The sequence below is a fragment of the Myotis myotis genome, unplaced genomic scaffold, assembly GCF_014108235.1.
Source record: "Myotis myotis isolate mMyoMyo1 unplaced genomic scaffold, mMyoMyo1.p scaffold_m19_p_6, whole genome shotgun sequence".
Taxonomy (NCBI): domain Eukaryota; kingdom Metazoa; phylum Chordata; class Mammalia; order Chiroptera; family Vespertilionidae; genus Myotis; species Myotis myotis.
In genome coordinates this window covers 72,124,811-72,150,162 of record NW_023416368.1, presented here as the reverse complement: position 1 = coordinate 72,150,162, position 25,352 = coordinate 72,124,811, and the positions used below count along the sequence as shown (strand labels likewise).

General features: G+C 49.8%; 1 protein-coding gene and 1 pseudogene across 1 annotated transcript; one reads left to right on the top strand and one right to left on the bottom strand.

Annotated features, from left to right (window-relative positions):
- Positions 1-5,174: 5,174 nt before the first annotated feature.
- Positions 5,175-16,493, bottom strand: LOC118658823 (annotated as a pseudogene).
- A 936-nt stretch (positions 16,494-17,429) lies between these two features.
- Positions 17,430-20,181, top strand: HAND2 (heart and neural crest derivatives expressed 2). The gene is made up of 2 exons (XM_036314539.1): positions 17,430-18,086; positions 19,402-20,181. The coding sequence occupies exons 1-2, from the start codon at positions 17,532-17,534 to the stop codon at positions 19,498-19,500; spliced, it is 654 nt and encodes a 217-aa protein (XP_036170432.1). The 5' UTR covers positions 17,430-17,531; the 3' UTR covers positions 19,501-20,181.
- Positions 20,182-25,352: the final 5,171 nt, after the last annotated feature.

The following is a 25,352-nucleotide window of genomic DNA, read 5'->3' as shown; positions in this document are numbered from 1 at the left end:
TCTGTAAAAAATCAATAAAATATATTTAAAAAAAAAAAAAAAAACAAATTGCAATGCAATCTAGTTTTATCTTCCGACATGTAAAGCCATCAGCTGATGAATTGAAAAATCCTTGTGGTTTGCAAAGTGGTGAAGTCCTATGACAGAGATGTGGGAATTTTTGAATTCCCAAAATTCCCAGTAAATATGCATTACAGTTCCTAATAAAAATCAGAAGGAAGGCCTTCCGAAGAGTTTGAGTGGTGTGCTGAAAATCATTCTCAAGGTTTACGACTCCCAGTCTCAATCCCACTCCGCCTCTATTTTCCCGACAGTTCTAGAAGTCACTGCGGGGCAGTGACTGGTCTATTAAGCTTTTTATGTTGAGGTAATTGCTGTTAGAAATAACAAAGATTCCATGCACCCTTTACCTAGTTCATCCCAACAATAACATCTTGCAAAATTACAGTACAGTATCACAATCAGGATATTGACATTACTACAGATTAAGATACAGAACATTTCTGTCACCGCAAGGATCCCTCTTGTTGCCCTTGTGTGTGTGTGTGTGTGTGTGTGTGTGTGTGTGTGTGTGTGTGTGTACTCTTCCTTTAATATTGTTGACTCTATTACAGGTGTCCCCAGCCCCCCACACACACTTTTTGCCTCCCTCCACCCTGCTCCCACCTTCCCTAGGCCTTCACATTATGTCTGTGTCCATGGGTTATGCATATATTCTTTGGTTCATCTCTTCCCACCCCCCCCCACCCCCTCTTATTGCCCTTTTATAGCACACTCATTTCCCTTCCACCCCCACCGATCCTTAACCTCTAGTGACCATTTTCTCCGTTTCTGTAATTTTGTCGTTTCAAATATTGTATACACATGTATCCTTTTGGGGTTAGCTTTTCCACCCAGCGTATTTCTCTGGAGATTTATTCAGGTTACTGTGTTTATTAATAATTTATTCCTTTTTATTGTTGGGTATATTCCATGGGACAAATGTACTCTGATTAACAGTTCATGCTTAACTGTTAGCAGAGTGGGTAACAGTTTGTTTATCCATTGAAGGACATCTGAGTTGTTTCCAGATGGAGGCTATTATGAATAAATCTGTTATAAATATTGATACACATTTCTGCGTGAACTTAAGTCTTCATTTATCTAAATAAATGCTCGGAAGTTCAATTGCTGAGTCATAAGGTAGTTGCATATTTATTTCTTTTAGAAACTATTGCCCTGGCTGATGTGGTTCAGTTGGTTGAGCATCGCCCAATGCACCAAAGGGTCACAGTTCATTCCCAATCAGACCACATGCCCGGGTTGCAGATTTGATCCCAATGTTTCTCTCTCACATCAACGTTTCTCTCTCTTTCCCTCTTCCTTTCTCTATCTCTCTAAAAAATTAATAAAACATTTTTAAACATATATATTTTTTAAAAAGAAAAAAACTGTCAAACTATCCTCCAGACTAGCTGTCCCATTGTACATTCCCACCAGCCAAATATGAGTGATCCAGTTCATCCACATCTTCGACTGCATTTGGTATGTCATGGTTGGTTTTTAGCGAAAGCCAGAGATCCAATTTGAGACAAAAACTGGCAGCATGACTTTCAAATGTAATATGTTTTGTTATTTTAACATTATTTTAAAATATGTATTTTTTACATTACATGTGTAATCTGTCTCCCCTCATTTCAGACAAAAATATATATACTTTTAAAAGTAAGTTAAGCCTGGCTGGTGTTGCTTAGCAGTTGAGGGTCTACCCAGAAACCAAACGGTCACAGGTTCAATTCCCTGTTGGGGCACCTGCCAGGATTGCAGGCTTGACCCCTGGTGGGAGCATGCAGGAGGCAGATGATCAATGATTCTCTCCCATTACTGATATTTCTATCTCTCTCTCCCTCTCCCTTCCTCTCTGAAATCAATAAAAAATATTTTTTAGAAGTAGTGTAACCTGCTTTAAAAAGAATCAACTAATGAATGCATAAATAAGTGAAAAAAAAATTGATGTCTCTCACTCCCTTCATTTCTCTCTAAAAATCAATAAGCACTTGTTTTAAAATAGCAAGATATTTAAAAAAGGACATGTGCCGAAACCGGTTTGGCTCAGTGGATAGAGCGTCGGCCTGCGGACTGAAAGGTCCCAGGTTTGATTCTGGTCAAGGGCATGTACCTGGGTTGCGGGCACATCCCCAGTAGGAGATGTGCAGGAGGCAGCTGATCGATGTTTCTCTCTCATCGATGTTTCTAACTCTCTGTCTCTCTCCCTTCCTCTCCGTAAAAAATCAATAAAATATATTTTTAAAAAAATAAAATAAAATAAAAAATAAAAAAGGACGTGTAAGGATCAAATGGAGAGACATGGAGGAAAGGAATTAGCATTTATTACTTATTTTATCCTATTCTCTTTATAAACATTATTCCTTTAATCTAGTTCTTTACTTGGAAGAGTAGATTTTACATGTAAAAGATGTTTAAAGTGCACAGATTTTCAGCTGTGGCATTTAAATTTAGAAATATCTGACATTAAAAACATGTTTTTCCTCTCTTTAAAGGCTCATAATATTTGAAGTTGCTTGACTGTGGGGCACTCCGGCATGAAAATCCCCTGAACCTCTAGTGGTGGCCGTGGCCAGATAAGCCACCTTCTTAGTAAATATAAATCACATCTGACACTTAGTATTAAGAAATGAAAAAAAAAAAATCTTAGGCACCATTGACCTAGGCTAGTCCATTTATTTAAAGCAGCAGTTCTCAACCTGTGGGTCGCGACCCCTTTGGCGGTCAAACGACCTTTTCCCAGGGTCCGCCTAAGACCATCCTGCATATCAGATATTTACATTACGATTCATAACAGTAGCAACATTACAGTTATGAAGTAGCAACGAAAATCATTTTATGGTTGGGTCACAGCATGAAGAACTGTATTTAAAGGGCCAGAAGGTTGAGAACCACTGATGTAAAGCATCATCTCCCCCAGTTTAGACCTTTGCGTCAGGCACCAACTGACCATGCCACACGTGGAAAAGATGGCACGAACCTCAGGCAGCCTGGTGGGTTGCTATCACTAGGACCATTTCCACATACCTTTCTAGAACCTCTGCCAGAAGCCATTGCCTTCACCTTGTCAGCCTTGAGGGCTGGGTGCCAATGCAGACTCCACATACAGAGCTCCATGTCCGTAGGCTGTCAACATCCCCACACTTACTTATGGCTCTCAGGAAGGTCACTGTGTGCCTCTTAACCTGGCAGAGCTATGCCGAAGAGAGGAGCCGGGGCTTACTGAGCACCTGCTCTATGCCAGCCCTTCTCCTCGGAACCTCTGGTGAATCATCTCACCAAGTGTTCATCATACCCTGTGACAGAGTCTAAAATTATCATCCACCTTTCCCAGATGTGGTAAGTGAAGCAGAAAATGGTTAAATAATTTTCCCAAGACCACATGCTAATAAGTGTAGTCAAGATGCAAAACTGGCCGAAACCGGTTTGGCTCAGTGGATAGAGCGCCGTCGGCCTGCGGACTGAAAGGTCCCGGGTTCGATTCCGGTCAAGGGCATGTACCTGGGTTGCGGGCACATCCCCAGTAGGAGATGTGTAGGAGGCAGCTGATCGATGTTGCTCTCTCATCGATGTTTCTAACTCTCTATCTCTCTCCCTTCCTCTCTGTAAAAAATCAATAAAATATATTTTTTAAAAAAGGATGCAAAACTGTGTCTTTGACCCCAGTGACTTTGCCCTTAATCACTATATTATGCTGCTTTCCATGGGTAATAGTTTCATTTCTGTGTATCATTAAAATGTCTTTACAACATGCTCAAAATGACCTTCAAAAATTTGTCGCATTCCAAATGAGATTTTGCCTCATCTTGGGGTAAAAATGTTTACCAAAAGACATCATTGATCTCGTAATAAACATCAAAATAAATTGCAAAATTACATTTACAGGAATTATTTTTTTACAAACAAATTTGAAAAAAAATAACCTTAATTCTTCAGACAACTACTTTAAACCCTTACTGACATGAAGCAGGGCCTAATTAATAATCCAATAAAATGTATTTGGCTTACTATTTACTCAGACGAATCTGGGGTTGTAAGTTAAAACTCCAAGGCAATGAGAAAAATTCAGTTCATGATCCAATTATTGCCACATCTTAAGGCAATTAACAAGGAGCACATAAAGTGCAAGGACAACTGAGTGAACTCTTCAGTCATCTAATAGTAAGGTATTTAAGGAGAGAAAAGCCCAGTGAGTTGCAGCCACTCTTAATTCTGAGACGTTTTAGTAAAATACAGCTAGCGGAAGTTTTGGGAGGAGACTGAGAGATGGCATTTTCTTTTCTTCTTTTTTTCTTTTCTTATTGATTTTAGAGAGGAAGGTAGAGGGAGAGAGATAGAAACATCAATGAGGAGAGAGAATCATTGATCGGCTGCCTCCTGCACACCCCACAGGGGATTGAGCCCGAAACCCAGTCATGTGCCCTTGACTGGAATCGAACTTGTGACTCATCAGTCCATAGGCCAACACTCTATCCACTGAGCCAAACCGGCTAGGGCGAGAGATGGCATTTTCAATAGAGAAATGATTCTAAGGCAAGTTCCCCCATATGATGAGGTGGCCTTGCCTGTGTACATTGAGGACCCTTGAGTTTCTCTTCTCAGATGTCCTCATTACGAATACCTAGGTCATGGCTTTAAAAGCACTTACAGTTTACAGAGCGCAGCTCGCACCACACAGGTTCAAGTGCCCCTTTGTAACCATGACTATTGTATATTTGATGAACCTTTAGATTGATATTTATAAACACTTCATTAAATATCACTATCTGAAAAAAGAAATATTCAACAAATAACTACACCTTCAAAAGCCCCAATATAATGTACATATATGTATATTATAATAAAGCAGATATATTATGATAAAGCAAAAATAGTCACTTGAGTAGATTCTATAATTTCATTGCTGACATTTTTACTTGAATAGCACAGGAAGCAAAGAACTTAACAATGTTGGAAAAGCAGAATTACTGGGAATGTAAGGGGCCAGTTTCTTGCTTTATTTCTCCCAGATTCCTAACCAGTTTCCTAGCTTCTTCCTGAAAAAGTTACCCCCCACCCCCCTCCAACTTGTTTCTCAGCTAATTGGAGTTTATGAAAGCCATCTTGTGGATATATGCTGTACTTTATTATCCCAATTTAACACAAGTTTAAAAAAAAGTCAAGACTTTCGACACCAACTGTTACTGCATTCATTCATTTAGAAAGAACAATGGCATGGTGGACCCGATATTGAAAATCAAGGAAGCTATGTAAGAATTCACATATATTGTCTTAATTGCGCTTCTCAGGTGAAAAATCTACTTTAAAAGCACTGAAGAAAACAACAACAACAACAAAATATATTCCCTGATGTGGCTGCAACTCATCACTCTCCTACTTATAGACAAAGAGCCAGATCCTGCCTGAGAAAACTTTCTTTTTCAGATTTTTTTTTTTTTTTTTGGTCTCCACATTCCTCCTCTCTTATATTTCACATCCCTCTCTTAAGCCATTATTTCATAAATATAGTTAGAAAAGGCACTCGCTTATATTCTCTGAATATATTCTCTGAAACAGATTTTTTTTAGATGAACCCCAAGCAGTCTTACAGAAAACTCCAATTGCTTGTAGATTCTGCAAAGAGTAGGCAGTCTGTCCCGTGCACTGTCCATTTGTCACCCAGCACAAACAGGGAATCCTATTACCTACAAAGGTATTAGGAAAGTGCCCGCAGCTGAAAGCATTTATCCAATTCCAATTGTTGTTTGGAAGTCTAAAATACTAAGGGTGGTACTGCTCCAGGAGCTACTGTTTAAAACAATGCAATGCCTGTTTAGAGTGGAAAATCAGAACTTGAAAATCTCAGTTGGCTTTAAAAATAATAACTGTGCATCCAAAAAAAAGAATTCTTAAAGAAACATTTATATGCCAAGCACATGTTTTTAATTTTAATAACATTGGTTTAGCTTAATAAATATGTAGACCTAATAATTATTCTCTACATTTTGATATTTGTGTATATTATTCTATTTTAGTGAGTTTGCAAAGAGGCTAATTAATAGCAATGTAGGAAAAATCTGTATCTGTCAGTACAAAAGTTGCTGTGGTTTATAGGCTTTGCAAATGCTGTTTTGAAGAAAAAAAATCTGTTAAAAAAATAATTAAAAACTGCCCCGATCTTAAAAGAAATAAATGTAGCCATATCCTTATAGGATAATGTCAGATAAAAAGTAATCGTGTTCCCTCTACAATTGTATTTGCTGGCATTTATATAAGAATAATAATGCTTTAAGGTTATTTTCATAGTTGTTCACTTAATGTGGGATTAACATCAAAATCTTCATAATTATCTGAGATCACCCATTTGAAAGCAGTGTAGTAAAACATGTTAGTGGTTAAGACACTCCAGCAGTTTTAATACTAAACAGATTAACACACATGAAACTAATATTATAATTTGTGCATGGAATAATATGCCAGACCAAGTTTTTTTTGTAAAGAGAGAATTTTTAGGAAATGGTACCCTTTCTAGCTACTGTTTCCTATTTCTTGAAATACTAAAGCCATCAGCTAGAAAACTCTATGGGAGATGTACGTGGGTATGCATGACTTCTGGACTTGAAATACTATTCTGTGGCTTTGTCATTGCACAGTTTTAGGAAACCATCATCTCTGAGGTTTACTATAAATAAAATTGAGGACCAAATATTTCAATAGGAGGGTGATCCGGAAGAATAAAGATATAGTCCAAGAGGATTTATTTTTAAGCATAAAAAAGATTGTTAATTAGCAAGAATGGCTATGAATTTATTTTATGATCACCAGCAAACAAATACAGGTCCATACTTTATCCATTTTTAAATAATAAACATATTTTAATATGTACCCCAGAGTTTCATGAAACTATTTCTTTGCCTCAACTTTCCCACCTCCTTCAGAAGCCCACCTGAGAGGAAAATGGGTAGCCATTTAGAAAGTTACATGAAGTTATAAATTAATTACCCAAGTCATGCCATCTTTTTCGAATCCCTGTGAAAATAGACTTCACATCCCAGAGCTAATGAATTCATAATCCTTGCTGCATGCGGCTCTGTGGGTCTGGGTGGGTGTGAAAGTTTGGAAACTAAATTGAATGTAACAAATGTGGGTGCCTCCCCCCAGACATGTAGAATGTGTGTTAAAAGACAGTATCTGTCTAACTTCAGCTGTGCCTGAAAGGAGGGAGGGGGGCGGAGGGGGCCAGAGTACGGAGGATTTAAATCACGTTGTTTCCATTTATGCAGAGAGAATCCATAAAAAGAGATTTATTAGCATATTTTCTTTTTTGAAATGTAGTATTTTGTTTTGCGACTTTAAAAGTGCTCCTCGGTGTAGCGCAGAGTAAATATTACATTTTTGTTCAACAGCCGCCAAGATGTAATTGTCTGTGAAATACAAGGCTTAGGACCTGATTGCAGCGAACTACTGTGCTGCGCGGGGACCGCCCGCGTCCGGCGGCGGATTCGCGCGGAAGCGCCGCCGCGTGGGTGCCGGGGGGCGGGGGGCCGGGGCGGCCACGCGCCCGCGGGAGTCCTTCCAACCGGCTCGGAGCTTCGCTCTTCCTGCCGAGGATTTAAAGTGACTTTGTTCCCCAAGTCAAACAAGAATAAGCAGCTATGGAAAATGTAACAAATCATGCTAGCAGTTTAACAGCGAGGGGGGGGGAGGAAAGTCCAGGAACCGCTAACAAACACCGGAGCAGCGGGTCTCGGGGAGGGAAGAGCGGGGAGAGGAGGGAAAGGGTCAGGAAGGACGCGACGCGATGGCCACGTGCGTGCTGCTGGCTTTATTGTTGGTGAAGCTGCCTCCGCGGCTCCGGCGGGAACCTGCAGGGTCCGATTCCTCGGCCAGCGCCCTGCGCGCCCTTTGCGCGCGGCGGAGGGAAGCTCGGCCGCCCGCGCCCCCTCGCGGCCCCTCCCCCGGAGCCGCCCGGTTCCCCCGCGGGGGCTCCCCGGGCCGCCGGCCGCCCGCACCCGCCCGGGGAGCCGAGGAGAAGCCGGGCGGCTGCAGCTTGGCCCCGGTGGCACCGCTGCCACCAGCCAACCCGTAATTGCAAAGCAAACACGGCTGAAATATTGGGATTGGTCGCAGTCGTGACAAGATCTACGCTTTTGCCGCCAATTTATTTGTGCAGCTCTATTTAAAGGCACTTGATTGAGGAAATGTTGAAAATAGCGGTGAGGGTTCCCCTAATGAGACCTCGGGAGGGAGGCGGCGGCCTTCGCCCCGCGTGCAGGGCGCGGTGGGGGAGGGACGCGGTTAACCCCTTGCTGCCCGCCTCCACCGAACAGTCCTCCGGGATCCGCCGGGGGCCGCTGGGGGAGGTCCCTCCCGCCCGGCAGCGGCGACCCGCCTGGGCCTGAGTGGCGGAGAACCGGCCTCCTGGGCGGCGGTGGCATCAAAAGGAGACTTTAACCAGGAGCGGCCCAGCAGCCAACGCAGAGGCCTAAGTGCGGGGTGGCGCCCCCTGCACCCTAACAGTCCCGGGCCGTGGCTGCAGCCCCGCATCTCAGTCTGGGGCGCACACTGTCCTTCGAGGGCTGAGGCCTTGCGATCCCCGGGGAGGCGACCCGGCCCGGCCCGCAGTTGTCTGGCTGCGTCCTCGGGCTCCTGGAAGAGAGGGCGAGAAACCGGAGAGGCAGAGGAGATACATAAATACTTGCTACGCGCAACCAGAAATCGGTTCATCTTCCCTAAACACCCTCGAGGCCGGGCTCATTACCCCCCATTGTTCAGATGGGGAAACTAAGGCTCAGAAAGACCGAGGCGCCCCTCCGTGGGGAGCCCAGAGCCCTCCGTGCCCGCTCCGACTCCCGGGCCCCAGGAGGTCGAGAAAGGGCACCCCCTCCCGGATCCAAAGCTGGCTGCCGCAGACCCGATGCCGGTGCGATGGATGGGAGGAAGGCTTCCCTGGGTCTCCCGACGAGTTAGAGAGAAAGGCCGGTTCCCTAATGGGCCACGATCAACTCCTCCTCTAGCTCGAGTCGCTTTCAAAATAAAAACCAACCCGACTGCTACCGGGATAGGCGGGATTCACCTGACGGCTCTAAGTCACCCCTTTTACACAAGCCGTTTAAGCACTTACTACAGGGCTCAAGGCGTTGAATGGGCTCCCCACGAACCCATAGTCACAGGAAGTGCCCAGAGATCTACTAGAGAAACCAAAGCAGGGGCACCAGAAAGGAGTTCAAAAGAAAAAAGATTGAGTTGGTGGAAGAGAGAGAAGGGAAGCTATACCTGGAAAGGATTCCTGGATGGAAGGCATTTGAGGGGTGGGGGTAGAAGAAACACCACGGGGGGCGGGGGGGTTGTATGCTAGCTATGCTGAGGAGGCAAGGGGTGTCAGAGAGCACCTGCTGCCACCTCCTGCTTGCTCCTCTAACTTGAGAACTGAGTTGATCAAACCCTGAGCCTAAATTCCAGTCTCTCTGCAGATTAGGGCTTGTCGACAGCAGCCTTAGGGCTAGACTTAGACCCTTCCAGAGCCCTGGGCTGGGGCCAAGGGAGACTGTCAAGGACAGCGGTGGAAACATGCATGGGGGGGGGGGGGGGGGCGCTCCTCAGAACTCCTAGCAGTGGTTCTCAACCTTCTGGCCCTTTAAATACAGTTCCTCATGTTGTGACCCAACCATAAAATGATTTTCGTTGCTACTTCATAACTGTAATGTTGCTACTGTTATGAATGGTAATATAAATATCTGATATGCAGGATGGTCTTAGGCGACCCCTGGGAAAGGGTCGTTCAACCGCCAAAGGGGTCACAACCCACAGGCTGAGAACCGCTGTACTAGAGCCACACAAGCCAGTGCCTCCCCAGAGGGATCTGGTCAGAAATGCAGCTTAGCCAATCTGAAGTTTGTCTTTCTGGAGTCAGAGGCAGATGTAGACTGGAAGAAGGAAGACCCCAGGAGGCGGGTGGGTGGGGAGGGGATAGGGGAGGCCTGGTTACGGTTGGACTCCCCCAAGAGTGATCTGTGCCTTCTGTTAGCAAAACAAAAAAGCACCCGCCACACCGATTTAGAGAAGCCTCCAAACGTGTTCTGAATGGAATTCTGCTTTTCTTCTTTGAAGTTGGATGCTTTGCAAGCAGAATGCAATTCCACGTTTTGTTCCTCGAGGTTTTGGCCTGTGTTAACGTAAGTGGGCATTCACACAAGTATTCAAAGAAAACCATTCTCTGCTGGAAAATGGAACAAAGTCGCCCCTCTCCAATCACGGGGCAGATATATAATCTGTAACAACAAATTAGCCTCCCAGTGCTGCGCATTTCCCGCAAGCATCCTGCCTTCTCTGTTTATAACTTTTCTGCCTGCAATTATTTTTATTTTAATTTTCTGTCACTTGAACAAAAACCAGAGCCTTTCCTTTTCATGTTTTGTACACAACATGTTCATTTTGATAAGATGTCCTTTCCTATCCTCTTTTAGTTTGCCTTTCCTTGTTTAGAGTTCTGTATCAGGAGTTTCTAATACTTCTCTCTCTTTTTTCTCTCTCTCTCTCTCTCTCTCTCTCTCTCTCTCTCTCTCTCTCTCAAGAACTTGTCCCTGTCTTGCTTTATTTGTGTGAAATTTAGTTTGAAAGGAGATCAGAGAGAGCAGGAGGGGTTTGTAATAAGAGAATGACCGAATGACCCAGAGGCTGATTATCTATCATTAACTGGAGACTCGGTGTACCCAAATTACCAGGGAGACCTCAGTCTGCCGGATCCTCACCCGGCCAGAAAGGCGAGTGTGGAATGCACACACTGAAACAGGCTCCTGATATTGCAAATGAAGACACTCGGCTCACACACTTTAAGGAGGTTTCCTTCAAAACTCAACTCGGGTTCAGTGGGCAAATTTATTAGACTCTGACACGGTGTGCACAGGTAAAAATCTCTGCTGAAAGACTAGCTGTCACATTTCTGTAACTAACTTTTGTGCGTTGTTTCGTTTGGAGCAAAATTGCAGTTAATTGTCTAAGCTCCAGAGAATATTGAGAAATCAAGCCAAGCTGCTTTTGATCTGCTCACGCTGCTAAACCCAAGCCTTGTAAAGATCGAGGTTTGCCATTAATATTGACAATAAAAGTGTTTCTTTTTGTTAACCTGAAACCTAACCATCCTGGCTCACGTCCCTGGACTACATGCAAAGGCCCTAGAAGAAAGCAGAAAAGGTTTGGAAGGAATTGCTAAGGCAAAAGCAATCCCTCTATGTGAGTTTGCAAAGGAGGTTTCAGAACAGGACTTCCAGGAATGCGAGCAATACTGCAGTTAGAAGTGGGCATGGCCTGGCCCTCAAGTCACAAACAGACCCTTCAGTCACATAAATGGTTTGTCCAAAGCCCCACGTTTTAAGTTGCTGTTTGCTTTTGTATTTTATTCTGCACCCCAGACTGTATTTAGGACTAGTTGAAGTTAATTACTTACTGTTTCCACAGAGCATGTATGCAAACTTGCAATTACTTCCTCCTCTGAATGTTGAATGATTTCCTCCCGGCTTGGAAGAAAATATTGCTGGCGTGTATACAGTTTGCTTGAAACAAGAATGTGGATGAGTAGTTAACATAAATCCTGTGGGATGTAAACTATATTTTACTGCAAAGTAGCAAAGATCAGATTTACAGGACCTCTTAGGACCCCTGTAATAACATTAATAACACCTCCCATGTATACTGCCTCTTGTGAGGCCCTTTCACGTACACTATCTTTTGTCCCCTTTAGTCTGAATAAGTATTTTAGCTTTACAGACCTGGATACCTAACAAAGTACCTCGTTCTCCCTTATCAGTGCAAACCCGTCAGACCAGCTGACTATCTTCCAGTTAGCATGGAGAGCTAGTCATTGATTATTTGGAGGAAATGGAAATTCCCAATGCCAGTCATCTTGGATATTAATATTTTGCATACATGTTGTATACCTTAAACTTACAACAATGTTGCATGTCAGTTATATCTCAATTTAAAAAAAAACGGGGGGGTGTTTCTTAGAGGAGTTAGGATGAACCAGTCAGTAACATCAAAAACCTTGTCAGCCCAAACTTCGCTAGAGGGCAAATTAGAAGGGAGGGAAGGAGACAGGGGAGAAGAGGGACCAAGTGGAGGGGAGGAGGGGCAAGAAAGGGGGAAGGGAAGATATACAGGCAACAGGCAAGTCCCAATTGTGTCCACTGACTGGGATGTTTCTTAATCATCATCGGACTGAAGGAGTCATAAGCAATCAGCCCCTTCACAGTCATCACTGCAGCTGGATCAGCCCCTCCCCGCCCCCATCTCCACAGAACCGCTCTGGATGGGGAAAAGGGGAGAACAGGGCCCACTCTTCAAATACCCTCCCCCCACCCCAAAATACAAAAAAAGAAAATGCTCAGAAGAAATAAAACCTCATAAGAGCCCAAGGGAAGCTTTCCTCACCCTTCATGTCTGAAGCAGATACAAAAGTCCGATGGAATTTGGTTCTGCTTTGTAGATGTGTACTGCAAGCGGCACTTCATTGCTGGAGCCACTGTCACTTGCCAGGTCTGTAGACAACTGTTTCCGAAAAGGAAAACAAGGAAGCGAGGGCCTACAAAACCCCAGTTCCAGAGAAACCCTTGCCGGCACTCAGGCAATGTGTCTTGTTCTAGATGTCCTAAGGTTTCTGAAACTAAGTGGTTAGCATGTACGATGACTCCATCCCACCCTAGTACAGACAGGAATGCAGAGCCATCCGCTGTCACAGGAAGCAGGGTCCTGGGAGCAGGTGGGACTGGGTTACATCTTCAAGAACACGTTGCTTCTTGTGCCACCTTCTGGGTTTGGTGGGTTTCTGGGGGTCATTTGATATAAACTCATTGTAGATATAAAAGGGAATGCTCAGTGACTTCTATGTTAGTTGGGGAAATAAGGTAAAATGAGATTTGAAAAAGGACGAAGGGAATTGAGCCATCATTCCCGTAAACATAAAATGTGTGTTTATGGCCCTTTGGCCTGGTTCGTTTCAGGTCCAGTTTATTTTGAGTTCTCATGAGCAAAACACAAGATACAAACTGCCCTTGCCTTTGGAATCATAAAGACCTCGAAAAGACCTGTATTTTCCCTAAAACACACTGAGGTTTAAAAAAAATTTTTTTTCATTTAAACCAGATTGATTTTTAAAGTATCTCACAAGACCAACATGTTTGCAAGGGAGTGCTCAGCCTCTCTCATGCTCTTTGAATCTTTTCCAGGGGAGGGGGTGGGAGTGAAGGGAGAGAGACAGGGACATGAGCGCACAATAAATGTTTGAACCCGGTTCTGTCTGTTTAGTTGGAGGCAGATGTCATGAGCAGCACAGTGAGTACACCATCAACTACGACAAAAACCGTGGACACAGAATCGCAAACATCCCCCCAAACCAGGGCGGCCCCCCTGTAAAGGGGTCTCCAAACTGACCCCGTAAAAGACAAGTTGCAGCCCCCCAGCCTAGGAAAAGGAGTAGGAAGTAATGCCCTTGCCAGGATTCCTCCTGTGGGCACCCACCGTAGGGCTGCCCCCCCCCCCCCCCCCCCCCCCGCCAGCATCATCTCAGCAGCTAGGGCCCTCTGAGTACTCTGAAAATATGCCCTTTGGGGAGCAGTGCCCCAGAGGCCACACTAGTTCAGCCCTGGGGAGGGGTCACCAGGCTGACATCTAAGCCTGGAGCTACACCCTCCTTCCCTTTTTCCCCTCTACTTTCCCCCTCCATCACTGCCACTACCATCACTTTCATCACTGCCGCCTCTGGAAGGCACAGGGTACCCAAACTGGGGGGGAACTGGAGATGGCATCTTTGCCTCACAGCTTTCCAAAACAGCAAGCTAACCCAGCATCCCACTGCACCTGGAGCAAAATGAGCCAAAGAGAGCACTGAGCGGGAACGTGGCCGCCTTTGATTGAGAATTCAGAGTGGCGCTCAGCTAGTCTGGCTTCTCTGAGGCAGTAACGACAGTTAAAGACAGCAGAGTTCACCCATCTGTCCCCTGCCTCCACGCCGCTGCCTTTCTAAGGCTGTGGCCTCTGGGGTTGGCTTTCTGAGATAAATGAAGCCCTAGACCCTTGGACCACATTAATTAACTGATAATGACACTGTCAGTAAGAACTGATGCTCAGATTAGCATCTTTTACGACTTTTTTCTGTCCCATGTTGTCCGTCTTTTTTTTTTTTATCACTTGCCATGCTATCTGGGACCATGCAGGGACTCGCTCATTTTTGTTGGTGTTGTTTCAATTAAAGATCACGAGAAAGGCAAGGCCAGTTCTGAAGCCTTCACCACGGAGGCCACTGGCCTCTGATGGACACAGCATCCCAATCTCCAACTCGGCCTTCTCCTGGGCCCCTTCCTCCTCCATTCAATTCCCCAAATTCCCTTTGGGTCTGAAAGCAGACTACCAACTACTCTCCGTGAATTTTATCTGTTCCCGGCCAGGGTGCAACCATCTTACTTTGTCTACATACTCCCAAGGCCTAGATGTGTTTTTATAAACAGACTTTTTTTTTAATGTATCAAATGTCAGGGGATTGAACTACCAATATTTACACATTCAGGGTTTGCCTCCCGGTGAAAATGTAAACAGAACCCAGACCACACTACCTATATTCTTTCTTAGAAGAACAATGTCTTAAAAGGACTCTCCTTATGTTCAAAATTGCAGACCCACCAAAGTTGGAGCTTCTAAGTTCTAGATCCCTATTTTGTTCCCAGCCCAAACCCAAGCCCCTGGCACTTACCAATGAATCTGGCTTCAGCTGCTCTCCACTCCCTGTTCTCTGCCTTAAGACGTTCTGACCAGGGCCAGGCCGCCAAGGAAACTGACCCAGGGAGGGAACTGAACGGGCCTCGCATGGACTCCCAGCCTACATCCCTCTCTGAGTTCCTTCCCCTCTCCTACTGCCCTGCCGCAGCCAACCTAAAACTTATTTCTCAGTGCTGTTGCCCAGGGCTCTGTGCCTCAAATCCTTGGCAGTAACGGAGTTGGACAACCCCCCAAACCCTGCTCTCCATTTGCCCTGACCATGCCTTCCATCCCTGCATGATGTACCCCCACAGAACGCACCCAGCGGGCCAGGAGAGGATTGTCCTCCCGGAGTCCTGGGGACTCACTTTGCGGCCTGCCTCCAACGATGGTGGATGACCCAGGTGGAGTCGTCATTGGTCTCCCCTGGGCGACCCTGGTTAGGACCAGCACCGTGTACTGCTCCTCCTTCTGCACACTCTGCCCTCTGGTCCCTCAAATTGATGCCAGAGGGCTTCTGCTGACATCCTTTCCCAAACTGAACTCCTTCGAACAGAATCCTCATCTACCACCCTCATCTATCTAGATCAGCCTCCCCTGGCCGCTCTGGGCGAAGCCCGATGGATGACTTCAGCTCCCGCCACTGTCTGGTCCCACCGTCTCCTCACCCGACTAGCGTCCTGCGATCCTTCTGATCCTTCTCAGAGACGCTCACGCCACAGGGGCGCCCTGGCCTGGGTGCCCCGAGGCCGGCGACGTCCAAGTGGAGATCCATTTTCCGTTATAATGCGTTCAAGATCACCAAGGCCAGCAATCTAAACATCCACGAGCCGTCCTTCTGGCCTGCCTCTTAAACTGGTGTTTAATGGTTCCCCTCCGAGAACTAAACCTGCCTTCCACAGATGCCCGCTTTTATGGGAGAGGCAGGAATGTAGAGATATATTTATATGTTTGTTCATAAAAACTGGAAAATAAGCTCTGAACACGCTGTAAAAAAGATTCAGTTACTTACCAAACAGGCTAGTTAAAACAGGGGAACACCGGGACCCGCTACACCACAAATTCGGGGAATCGAGGTGCCTGCGCTTTGAAATCGCCCAAGGTCTTCGGAGGGGCTGGTGTCCCTGAAGAATATGGAGATAGGATTTACAATCGGCGGGTCTCCATCGTGATCTCCCAAAGCAGCCACGATCGCAGGAGCCACACCAAACGGCCCGCGCCGGGGTGAAGGTGGTGGGTCAGTGAAGGGACCGCAGCCAGGAGTCTCCAGCCGGTGCCCAGGTCCACGCACCAGCCTTCCCCGCCGCCCCGCGTCCGCCTGGGCTCAGCCGCCCCTTTGTGGGGGCCCCCGCAGCCCGCCGCCTCCGTCTGCTCTCGCCCCGCACAAAACTGCACCCGTCGGCCTGCGGAATGCCTTGCCTCGATTACCTGCCACCAAGCACTCCCAAAAGCAATATCTGCGTACCTTTTAAAAAAAAAAAAGGCAGAAAAGAAAAAAGCGAAGAGATACTGTACCTGGTCTGAGATTCTTCAATATTTGAGAGTTGGGGGGAAAAAATATTTTAATAATGAAGCATCTGTTAAACACTTGCATTAACCTCTGGCTGATAAAAAAGTTTTTTTAACCCTGCCCCCCCCCCTCGTTTTAATTATCTTATGGTTATGAAGGGGCAGCCAATCCTGGAAGAGGACCTCGGCAATTAGCAAGAAGAACATCAAAAAGTTTTATTGCGGAGAGCGCGAGGCGCCGCCCCCGCCGCCCCGGGATTGGCGTGAGGGGCCTCTGACGACATATATTAACCCGAGCGGCCCTAAAGATGTAGCTGTACATGGAGATCCTGCCGGGAAAATCCGCGCACTCCCCTTACGGCGTCCAGCCCGGAACGGCCGCCGCCGCCGCCCGGAGCTCCCTCGGCCACCGCGCAGCCCCTCTGAGAGCCGGAGCCGAAGGCCTTCCCGCTCCAAGGCGACCGCAGGGCCCCAGGTCTTTCCCCCGAAGGAAGGAGAGGGTCTGAGAAAATGGATGCACTGAGACCTCTCTGAAAACCCTCCGAGGGAGCCCGAGAGGAGCGAGGACACGTAACTCGCAGCTAAAATCACATTCAGGACCACAACCACCACCGTCCAAAATTTCATTAAAACAATAAGCGCCCAAGAACCCAGATCCGGCTGGTGGGGGGAGGGGAAGGGGCGGGAAGGGGAGGGTCGCACGGAGGTAGCTTCGCGCTGAGCAGTCGACCCCGCCGCCTCCCTGCAGAGCCGGGCCGGCTCCTCCACCGGCGGCTCGGACTCGTCCCCGGACTCCAAGTTACCGTCGGTGCCAGGAGCGCGGCCGGGGCGCCGAGCCCGGCGACTCCGCGGAGCAGCCTCGCGGGAGCCCGGGCACTTTTGCATGAGCACCGGAAGATTCGGCGTCTCCGCAGCAGCTCGGGAAGCAGGAGCGGGCGCGCGGGCCGTGGAGCGAGGCGGGAGCCGGCGGCGGCGGCGGCGGCCAAGGGCGCACGGTGCCGGGACCAGCTCGCCGCGCCCCATGGGGAGCCGGCGGCCGCAGCGCTGCTGAGGCGGGCCCGGCCGGCCAGGCGGGGGGCCGGGGCCCGGGCTGCAGCACCCCCCTCTGCGGCTGCCGGGCCGGCCCGGGCGCCCGGGGGTTGGGGGGTGGGGGGTGGGGGAGGCCGCCCAGCGCCGAAGCAGGGGCCCGGGTCGAGGGCGCTGCGGGGCTGCGCGCACGCTGGGGCGCGTGGAGGGGCGCGGAGGGCGAGATGAGTCTGGTAGGGGGCTTCCCCCACCACCCGGTGGTGCACCATGAAGGCTATCCGTTCGCCGCTGCCGCCGCCGCCGCTGCCGCCGCCGCCGCCAGCCGCTGCAGCCACGAGGAGAACCCCTACTTCCACGGCTGGCTCATCGGCCACCCCGAGATGTCGCCCCCCGACTACAGCATGGCCCTGTCCTACAGCCCGGAGTATGCCAGCGGCGCCGCCGGCCTGGACCACTCCCATTACGGGGGGGTACCGCCGGGTGCCGGGCCCCCGGGCCTGGGGGGGCCGCGCCCGGTGAAGCGCCGGGGCACCGCTAACCGCAAGGAGCGGCGCAGGACTCAGAGCATCAACAGCGCCTTCGCCGAACTGCGCGAGTGCATCCCCAACGTGCCTGCGGACACCAAACTCTCCAAGATCAAGACGCTGCGCCTGGCCACCAGCTACATCGCCTACCTCATGGACCTGCTGGCCAAGGACGACCAGAACGGCGAGGCGGAGGCCTTCAAGGCGGAGATCAAGAAGACAGATGTGAAAGAAGAGAAGAGGAAGAAGGAGCTGGTTAGTACCAGGGGGCAGGGGGCCGTGGGGGTGCGGGCTGCGGGGAACCGGTGCTCCCCGTCTCTTTCCAAATGGGCTGAGCAATGGCATCCCGCTTTCTTCGGCTGCGTCCTGAGCCAGGTTGTTTGCACGGGGTTGTGTGAGGGCTGCGGTGGGGGAGGGTGTCAGCCAGAGGAGGAGGTTAAGAGGGGTGCTTGGCGCTGGTGATCTTCCCTCCAGGTTATCGTTGCTTCCCCCAAGCACTTAGGACCGACCTCGCAGACTCAGGGTCGCGATTGATCTTCCGATCGCCCTGGCCCGGACACCTCATTTCGTGTCCTTTAGAATCTTCATTTGGCCTCCAATCCGATGCTTTCAGATATTAAAAAGAAAAAGGTCGCCCCCAAACTCTCAGTTCTAATTATTTCACTATTGATTCCATTTCCACCTCTTGAGAAGGAGGCTGCCACTGTTTCTAAGAGAGTTTTATGGTCGTTCTTACTGTGCTCCGGAAGATGTAAAGGTAAACATACAATGAGTACTTTTAACTTCAAAATGCAGCTCCAGTTTCTCTTCCGCCATGAGGTTAAAACGTAATTTATCAGATGAATACATTTCATGGGTATTTCTGTTTTCTTTTCATTGCCCTGCATATTTTAAGACACATAGTAAATATTACTGTGATCATTGTTATTGTTGTTAACCGTAACACAAAATTATAACTGAAAATTAGTTTTCTCAAGTTCCTACCAAGTGCCCTGAGGGTGGTGGGGTTCAGAGCGGGGCTTTTGCCAAAAAGGGCCTGGAAAATAGAGTGTTTCTTCTTTGGCGCTCTAGTCGCTGCATAAACAAGTGACCTCTAGAATAACCAGGGATTTCAGAGGCCTGGAGGAGAGGCACAGCGGAGCTGGGGGCTAGAAAACCTCGGGCCCACAGGCCCAAGCCAGGGTGAGGGCACTTCTCCCCATCTTCCTGAGAGCATGGATCTGGGATTGCAATTGAAGACAGGGAAACCATATTTAGCCAACCCCGGCTAAGGGCCCCCAGCTCCTCCATAAGCGACTTGCAAACGGGTTGTTGTTTATAAACGTGCGGATTCGGTAGTTGAGTATTGCAGGCGCTTGGCGGCCTGTGCGGTAGCTAGGGCGGTAGCTAGGGCAGCGCCAGTCTTCGTAGCTCTTGTGCAGGGACGACGACTTAAAACCATTTTACTTCCCATCTCTTCCTCGGTCTCATTGTCTCTCTGAGCCCAGGGAGCGCGGGGGTGATGTGGAACCAGGTCTCCCCTCTGAATTTCTCTTTCCACTTTTCTCCCCCTCGCCTCCCCTCTGTCCAGAATGAAATCTTGAAAAGCACAGTGAGCAGCAACGACAAGAAAACCAAAGGCCGGACAGGCTGGCCGCAGCACGTCTGGGCCCTGGAACTCAAGCAGTGAGGAGGAGGAGAAGGAGGAGATGGAGGAGGAGGAGGAGGAGAGCGTGAGTGAGCTGGGGCCCAGGAGCCAGATGCAGACCCAGGACTAGGGGCAAGCTCTCCGTGCTCGGCTCTGAGGACTACTTGCATTTGGAATCATCCGGTTTATTTATGTGCAATTTGCCTCCCCACTCTTTGCCCCGCTATGAGGCATCCGCTCCCCACCTCCCCCTCCAAAAAATAGTGGATATTTGAAGAAAAGCATTCCAGATTTTAATATGAAGAGGACACTCCCGCGTGGTAAGGGATCCCGTCGTCTCGTAGATTCTGTGTGTTTGAATGTTCCCTCCTGGCTGTATAGACACCAGCGTGGCCCCCTCCCCACCTACCCAACCGCTTCCAGATAAAAGACAGCGGACCTTGGTGTGTATGTGAAGTGTATCTCTAATACTTGGCCTTTGGATATAAATATTCCTGGGGATTATAAAGCTTTATTTCAAAGCAGAAAACGGGGCCGCTAACATTTCCGTTGGGGTCGGTATCTAGTGCTGTCTCGTTTCATGCGTGGTTGTTCCCTATTCCAAGATGTTTCCAACAACTACTTGTTATGTGCACTTCCGTCCTCTAAAACTAAGTGGAATTTAATTAATATTGAAGGTGTAAACGTTGTAAGTATTCAATAAACCACTGTGTGTTTTTTTTTTACAAAACCCCCAATCTTTTAATAGTTGATACCTCAAAAGAGTTTTGAAAACAAAACTGTTATATTTGTTTTCATAATATTTAAAATATTCCGAAGTAAACTAAATTATGATTGCCTCTAACTTTATTTGAAAGAGTCATTAACGTGAGCATCCCTCCTCCCCAGGGCGTGGAGGTTCCTTCAAGAGAGGGTCCTTGATGAAAATCCTGCCAAAGTGCCCGGGCTCTCTCCCCCCAACCTCCGGGAGAACGCCGAGTGGTCTGTAGGAGGAGAGTCTGGGCTGGAGAAAGGTCTGGTGGTTCCCCCAGAAGGTGGAAAGGGGTCCTTGTTTTCCTAAAATCAACCAGAAGCCATTGGGTGAGGGCTTCAGTTTTGGTGTGGGGAGCACATTTCCGGTGGACGGGGTTTGAGGAGAATCCCAGGCGTTAAAGCCTTTAATTCAAAATATAGGGCTTCCGTCTAAAAAAGAGAAGGAAAAAGAGGAGGCTTTGCGTGGTTTGGAGGGGGCAGGGGAGTGTATTCTCATCTGAGCTGGCGGGGAGAGGGAGGGCCTGGTGGGGGCGGGGATGAAGTCCGTGATCAGGAACTCAGGTAACATCAAGGAAGAAATCTCGACCATGGATTTAAAAGGGGTGCGTAGTGAGGGCTAGATTTACAGTGAGCTACAGGGAATTCAATATTAACTGCGCGGTGTCTGAAGTCCTACCGGCCACACGCCGGCCCAGCAAGCGGCTCCCTCTCGGGACTACCAGCTCCCACCCCCACCCCCCACGTCGTCCGAGGTTTGGTCTCCCCAAGTCCCAGCACGACCCGGAAGGAAGTCCCTGAGGCCTCCTTTGCCCGTGGGCTTGGCTAGATCCCGAATCGCCGCTTTAGGAACCAGAGAGACGGGTGTGCCTAAAAGGACTGGGCCGGCCTGGGAGGGGGAGAGGAGGGGAGGGATTCAGGAGGGGGGGGGGTGGAGGGAAGAAAGGTGAAACGTATTAAAAAGTGGTTTGTTTCATGAAACGCCACTTATATAAATCTGGTGTTAGGGAGGCTAGCCAGAGGCTTTCCATCTTGGAACCCATCCTCGAGGTGGTGTTCGCACCTCGGCTTCGGGCGCAGACGCTCCCCTGATCTCCCGGCGGTTCCCACGCCCGGCCGGTGCCCACTCGGAGCCCGCCGCCTGCAGCGGGCGAATTCGCAAGGGCCGGGAGCGGCCGCGAGCGCCTCTGCGGGTCTCTTCTGCGGGCAGCTGACGACGCGAGGGCGAGGGGTTAGAACAACTCGGCCAAAGCGATCTGAACTTTCTCCCCTCGGGTCAGCCGGCGCTGGGCCGCCGCGGTGGGCGCGGGGCTGTGTTTACAGACACTTGCCTTTGTTTATAGCACTGGGGGGGGGGGGCGGAGGGAGGCGCGCCCTGATTTTCTATTACTCTCGGGATCCCTGTCCGTTTGACCGAGTGCCTCCCTCCCTCTCCTGCTTCCTGCCGCCTTTCGCGTCTTTACTTTAATCCCTTCAAGAGAAAGACACCAACCAGAGCCTAGGGGTCAGTGGGAAACGTCTACCAACGTAGCGGAGAGGCGGTGAGGTTTTCAAAACAGGAGCCAGAGAGGCGTTCTCTTCACCAGGCATGCTGCCTGCGCTTGGGTAGCTGGTCTACTTCGCCATCTGGGCCTTAACGCCTTTCTGCTGGTTTAACACTTCTCCTGGTTTATTAAACACCAGCAGAGGAGAACCAGAAGACCCTGGCAGCACCAGCGCTACGGGGGCAGCTCCCTGCTACAGAAGCTTGTAAACCCGCTCTCCAGAAACCGGTCTTTGTCTGGCCTGGGCCAGGCGCTGCCCGCCTCCTCTCTCCTGCCTGCCGAGCTGCTTCCTCTGGCCCAGCAGCACCAGACCCCACATCTCCACCACCTGGACATTCCTACCCTCCAGGAACCCGAAAGCCAGACATCCAGCAGAACCGACATCCCGGGGACCCCAAACCCCTAACCGGATGCACACCCTAACTGGCCGGACACTCCCGCAGGCAAGACACTCAGATTACGCGTCACTCCAACCTCCCAACATCCCTGCCCCACGTTGTCAATCCCAGGAAAGTGACCGGTGTGCCGGGCCAACGTTTCTTGAGCGCTTCCATGCTTTTCTCCTCAACACATTTCTATCTCTTTTAACTCCTTTTCTTTTTTCCTTCAAAAAAAAAAAAAAGTTTCCAAGCTCCTGCCTTGTGAAACGGCTAAAAGGTCTCTGTTTTAATTGCTCGGATAATGTGGTTGCTGCCATTTTGTTAAAAGCAATCACTCCTGCAGCGAAATCACAAGCTCTCTAGACAGGCCGGAGCCGACAAAAATGCAGGATTTGACGTTAAAAGCTAAATGGGAAGCTGGGGCGGCGGAAGGTAAATTGATGGTAGATCTGGCTGTCAGGGTTCGGCCCCAGACCGCCACGCAGTCCCAGCGCCTGATAACCCTGGAGCACCAGCAGGGCTCTGGCCTGGCTGCTGTGTGTGTGTGTGTGTGTGTGTGTGTGTGTGTGTGTGTGTGTGTGTTCCTTCCTACAAACCCATTCTCAACTTCTTGAGAAGTAATTTGGAAAACATAAGAGAGTGGGACCTAAACACACTCCTTGCTCCCAATCTCAGTTTTCCAGGACTTTTGCCCCCAGTCAGGAAAGTGATGCAGCTTTAAGAGCTTTTTCAGGTCAAGTCATGAAGGTGACAGCATGACTTGGGATTCTTCTTGCCTTCTAAATGGGGGGGAGGGGAGAGAGGGGGAGAGGAATGAGGGTGGGCTTCTCTGGGGACCAATGGGAAGTTCCAGCCTCCAAGTGGAATAGCCAGTAGGTCTGGCACCTAGGAAGGGTGGGCCTAGGCTGCCCTCCTCAGGTGTGGCAGGACCAGGCAGCCTGGTCAACTCTACAGTAAGGTGGGTACAGTCGTGGCCCTGGCAGCCTCCCCAGGCCCTAGGAAAGCAAATGTGTGAGACTTGGGAGTGGCTCAATCCCTTCCTCTCACCTAGGCCTCTGTGGCTGTCCCCTGTGGTGGTGAGGGTCGCAAAGCTGATATCTCACCCAGATGTTAAGGTAGCAGGAGTGTGAGTATGTTGTGTGCACACATATTCTGCAGGAAGGGGTGCTGAGGGTAAGAGTGAGCAAAGCCACAGGGATCAGAGAGGGGCCAGTGAGCTGCTTCTGAGATTACCTTTGTGAAGCGAACTGAGCCCCTTGTGGGGGGTTGAGGTGTGTGTGTGAGTGTGGGGGGGGGGCAGTAAACTGGGCAAAGGATACCACCATAGCACAATAGCCTGGACTGCGTTTGCACTGCAGGTCTGCACATTGCAGGAAACTTCTCAGTTATTCTTGCTGCTTTATGGAAACGCTGTATCTGCTGCACGTGGGGCCAGCGATTCTCTCTTCCCCAGTTGCCAGGCGTCCTCCCTGCCTGCCTGTTCCACCCACCTGCCTGGATTTGGAAAAGGGACTGGTGATGGATCAACCGGAGATGATCTAGAAGGGAGGCCTGTGACTATGCTCGTAGAAGAATGAACCTGGGCACTGCTTGTCTTTTCTGGATCTTTTGGCCTGGGAACCCATTCCCTCCATGAGACCCAACTCCTGATGTCCCGATCGATTGCAGTGCGAGGAGGGGGCGCTGCAGAGTCCTCGGGACGCACAGGACTCCTGGCCTGTCGGGGCCCACGGATCCCCAAGAGAGAAGGACCCTGGAGCCACCCTCAAAGGGACAGGGGGACAAATTATTTTTTTAACTGTGTATAAAGGGGAGGAGGAGAAGGGGGGGGCGCAACTCCAGGAGAGGAAAAGAATCCCATGTTTCCGGGGTCCGGACAGCTCTGAACTCGCCACTTGACCATCCAGCCGCTGCGCAAGGCGCGCTTCGCTCACAGCAACTGCCTGCCACGGCCTCGTTGGCCTGTAACAGCCCAGCGGCCACGGCCAGCGGGCTCTCGGAGCTGAAGTGCACTGCGTATCTGCCTGCCGCGCGCACAGAAGTTGGACTTCTCTCCCGGGCCTCTCGCTCCACCCCGGCCAAGTCCGTTCCCTCCGAGGGGCACGCCCCCTCCTCTCCCCTACACACGACCCCCCCCTCCCTCCCCACTACACACACATTCTCTTCAAATTCTCCCGGCATTTGGGCCGCTTTGATGATCAGATGGTAGAACCCTGATTACAAATTTATTCCCGGCCGCTCCGTCCGTCTTTATCTCCGCTATTAGGGACATCTGGGAGTGATTAGCGCCGCGCCCGGCCGCGCAGCCTATCTCGCCGCGGCGGGGCCCGAGCCTCGCTGACGTCAGGGCAGACGGCTCGGAGCCATCCCGGCCGAGCTGGGTGTAAGCGGCGGCCGCGCCGCCAAGTCTTCCCCGGGCCAGGCCGGCAGCTGGAACTCGCCGCTCGCCTGCGCACAGGGACTTTCGACGTTTGTATTTTTAGGCCAGAAGCGGTTTTTGTTGTCTTTGTTTAAGGTGAGGCAGGGCCGGTCAGCTTTTCTACTGTCTTCCTCCCCGCTTTAGATGTTCCAACTCGCTGGTCCGCTGCATTCCTCCTGGAAAAGCCTCCCACATCCGGCCCTGACCTGCGGGCGGGCTTCGGCTCTCTGGGTGCCAGGGTGCTGCCCTCCTACAGGGCTGCGGCCATTGCTGAGGTGCCCAAGCCACCGGGGGCGGGGAAGGAGGTGGCTCTTAGGGGTCCAGGCTGCTTTTAAGGGTCCACCCCATCCGCGCACTGGGGCCCGCTTGGTCCCGACAGCCCTTGAGGCCAACATAATGAGAGTTTCTGCCTAGTGGGGTGGAGGGCTAATTACCCAACGGGACTTCTCTCCAAGCCCCAGTCTTTGCACCTGCTATGAACACCTGATGGATCTAAGGAGCAGAGGCGCTCTGCCCTCTCCTGCCTCCTGCCCCTTCCCCCTCCAGAGTTGTCCTTGACGCAAACACTGACACCTGGAAGGGAAAGGTTGTGTGGTGGCAGCTTTGTCCCTTACTATATCTCAAAGCCCAGCGCAGCGACTAGGTATATTTATCTAATTCCTGGACGGGAGGATGACCCCCAGATCTCCAACGCTGGCACCTTGGGGCACGGCCCTCATCGCTGGGACGAATCCAACTCCAGAACCCTTTACATTGGAGCTTCCCACACCTATCTCGTTATCCCAAATCCGCAAAGACCTT

What these genes read in the sequence shown, in the direction of transcription:
- HAND2 (XM_036314539.1), top strand. Translation starts at nt 17,532, where the DNA reads ATGAGTCTGGTAGGGGGCTTCCCCCACCACCCGGTGGTGCACCATGAA. An exon ending in AGAAGAGGAAGAAGGAGCTG is followed by an intron (nt 18,087 to 19,401) that starts GTTAGTACCAGG and finishes CCCTCTGTCCAG; the next exon opens with AATGAAATCTTGAAAAGCAC.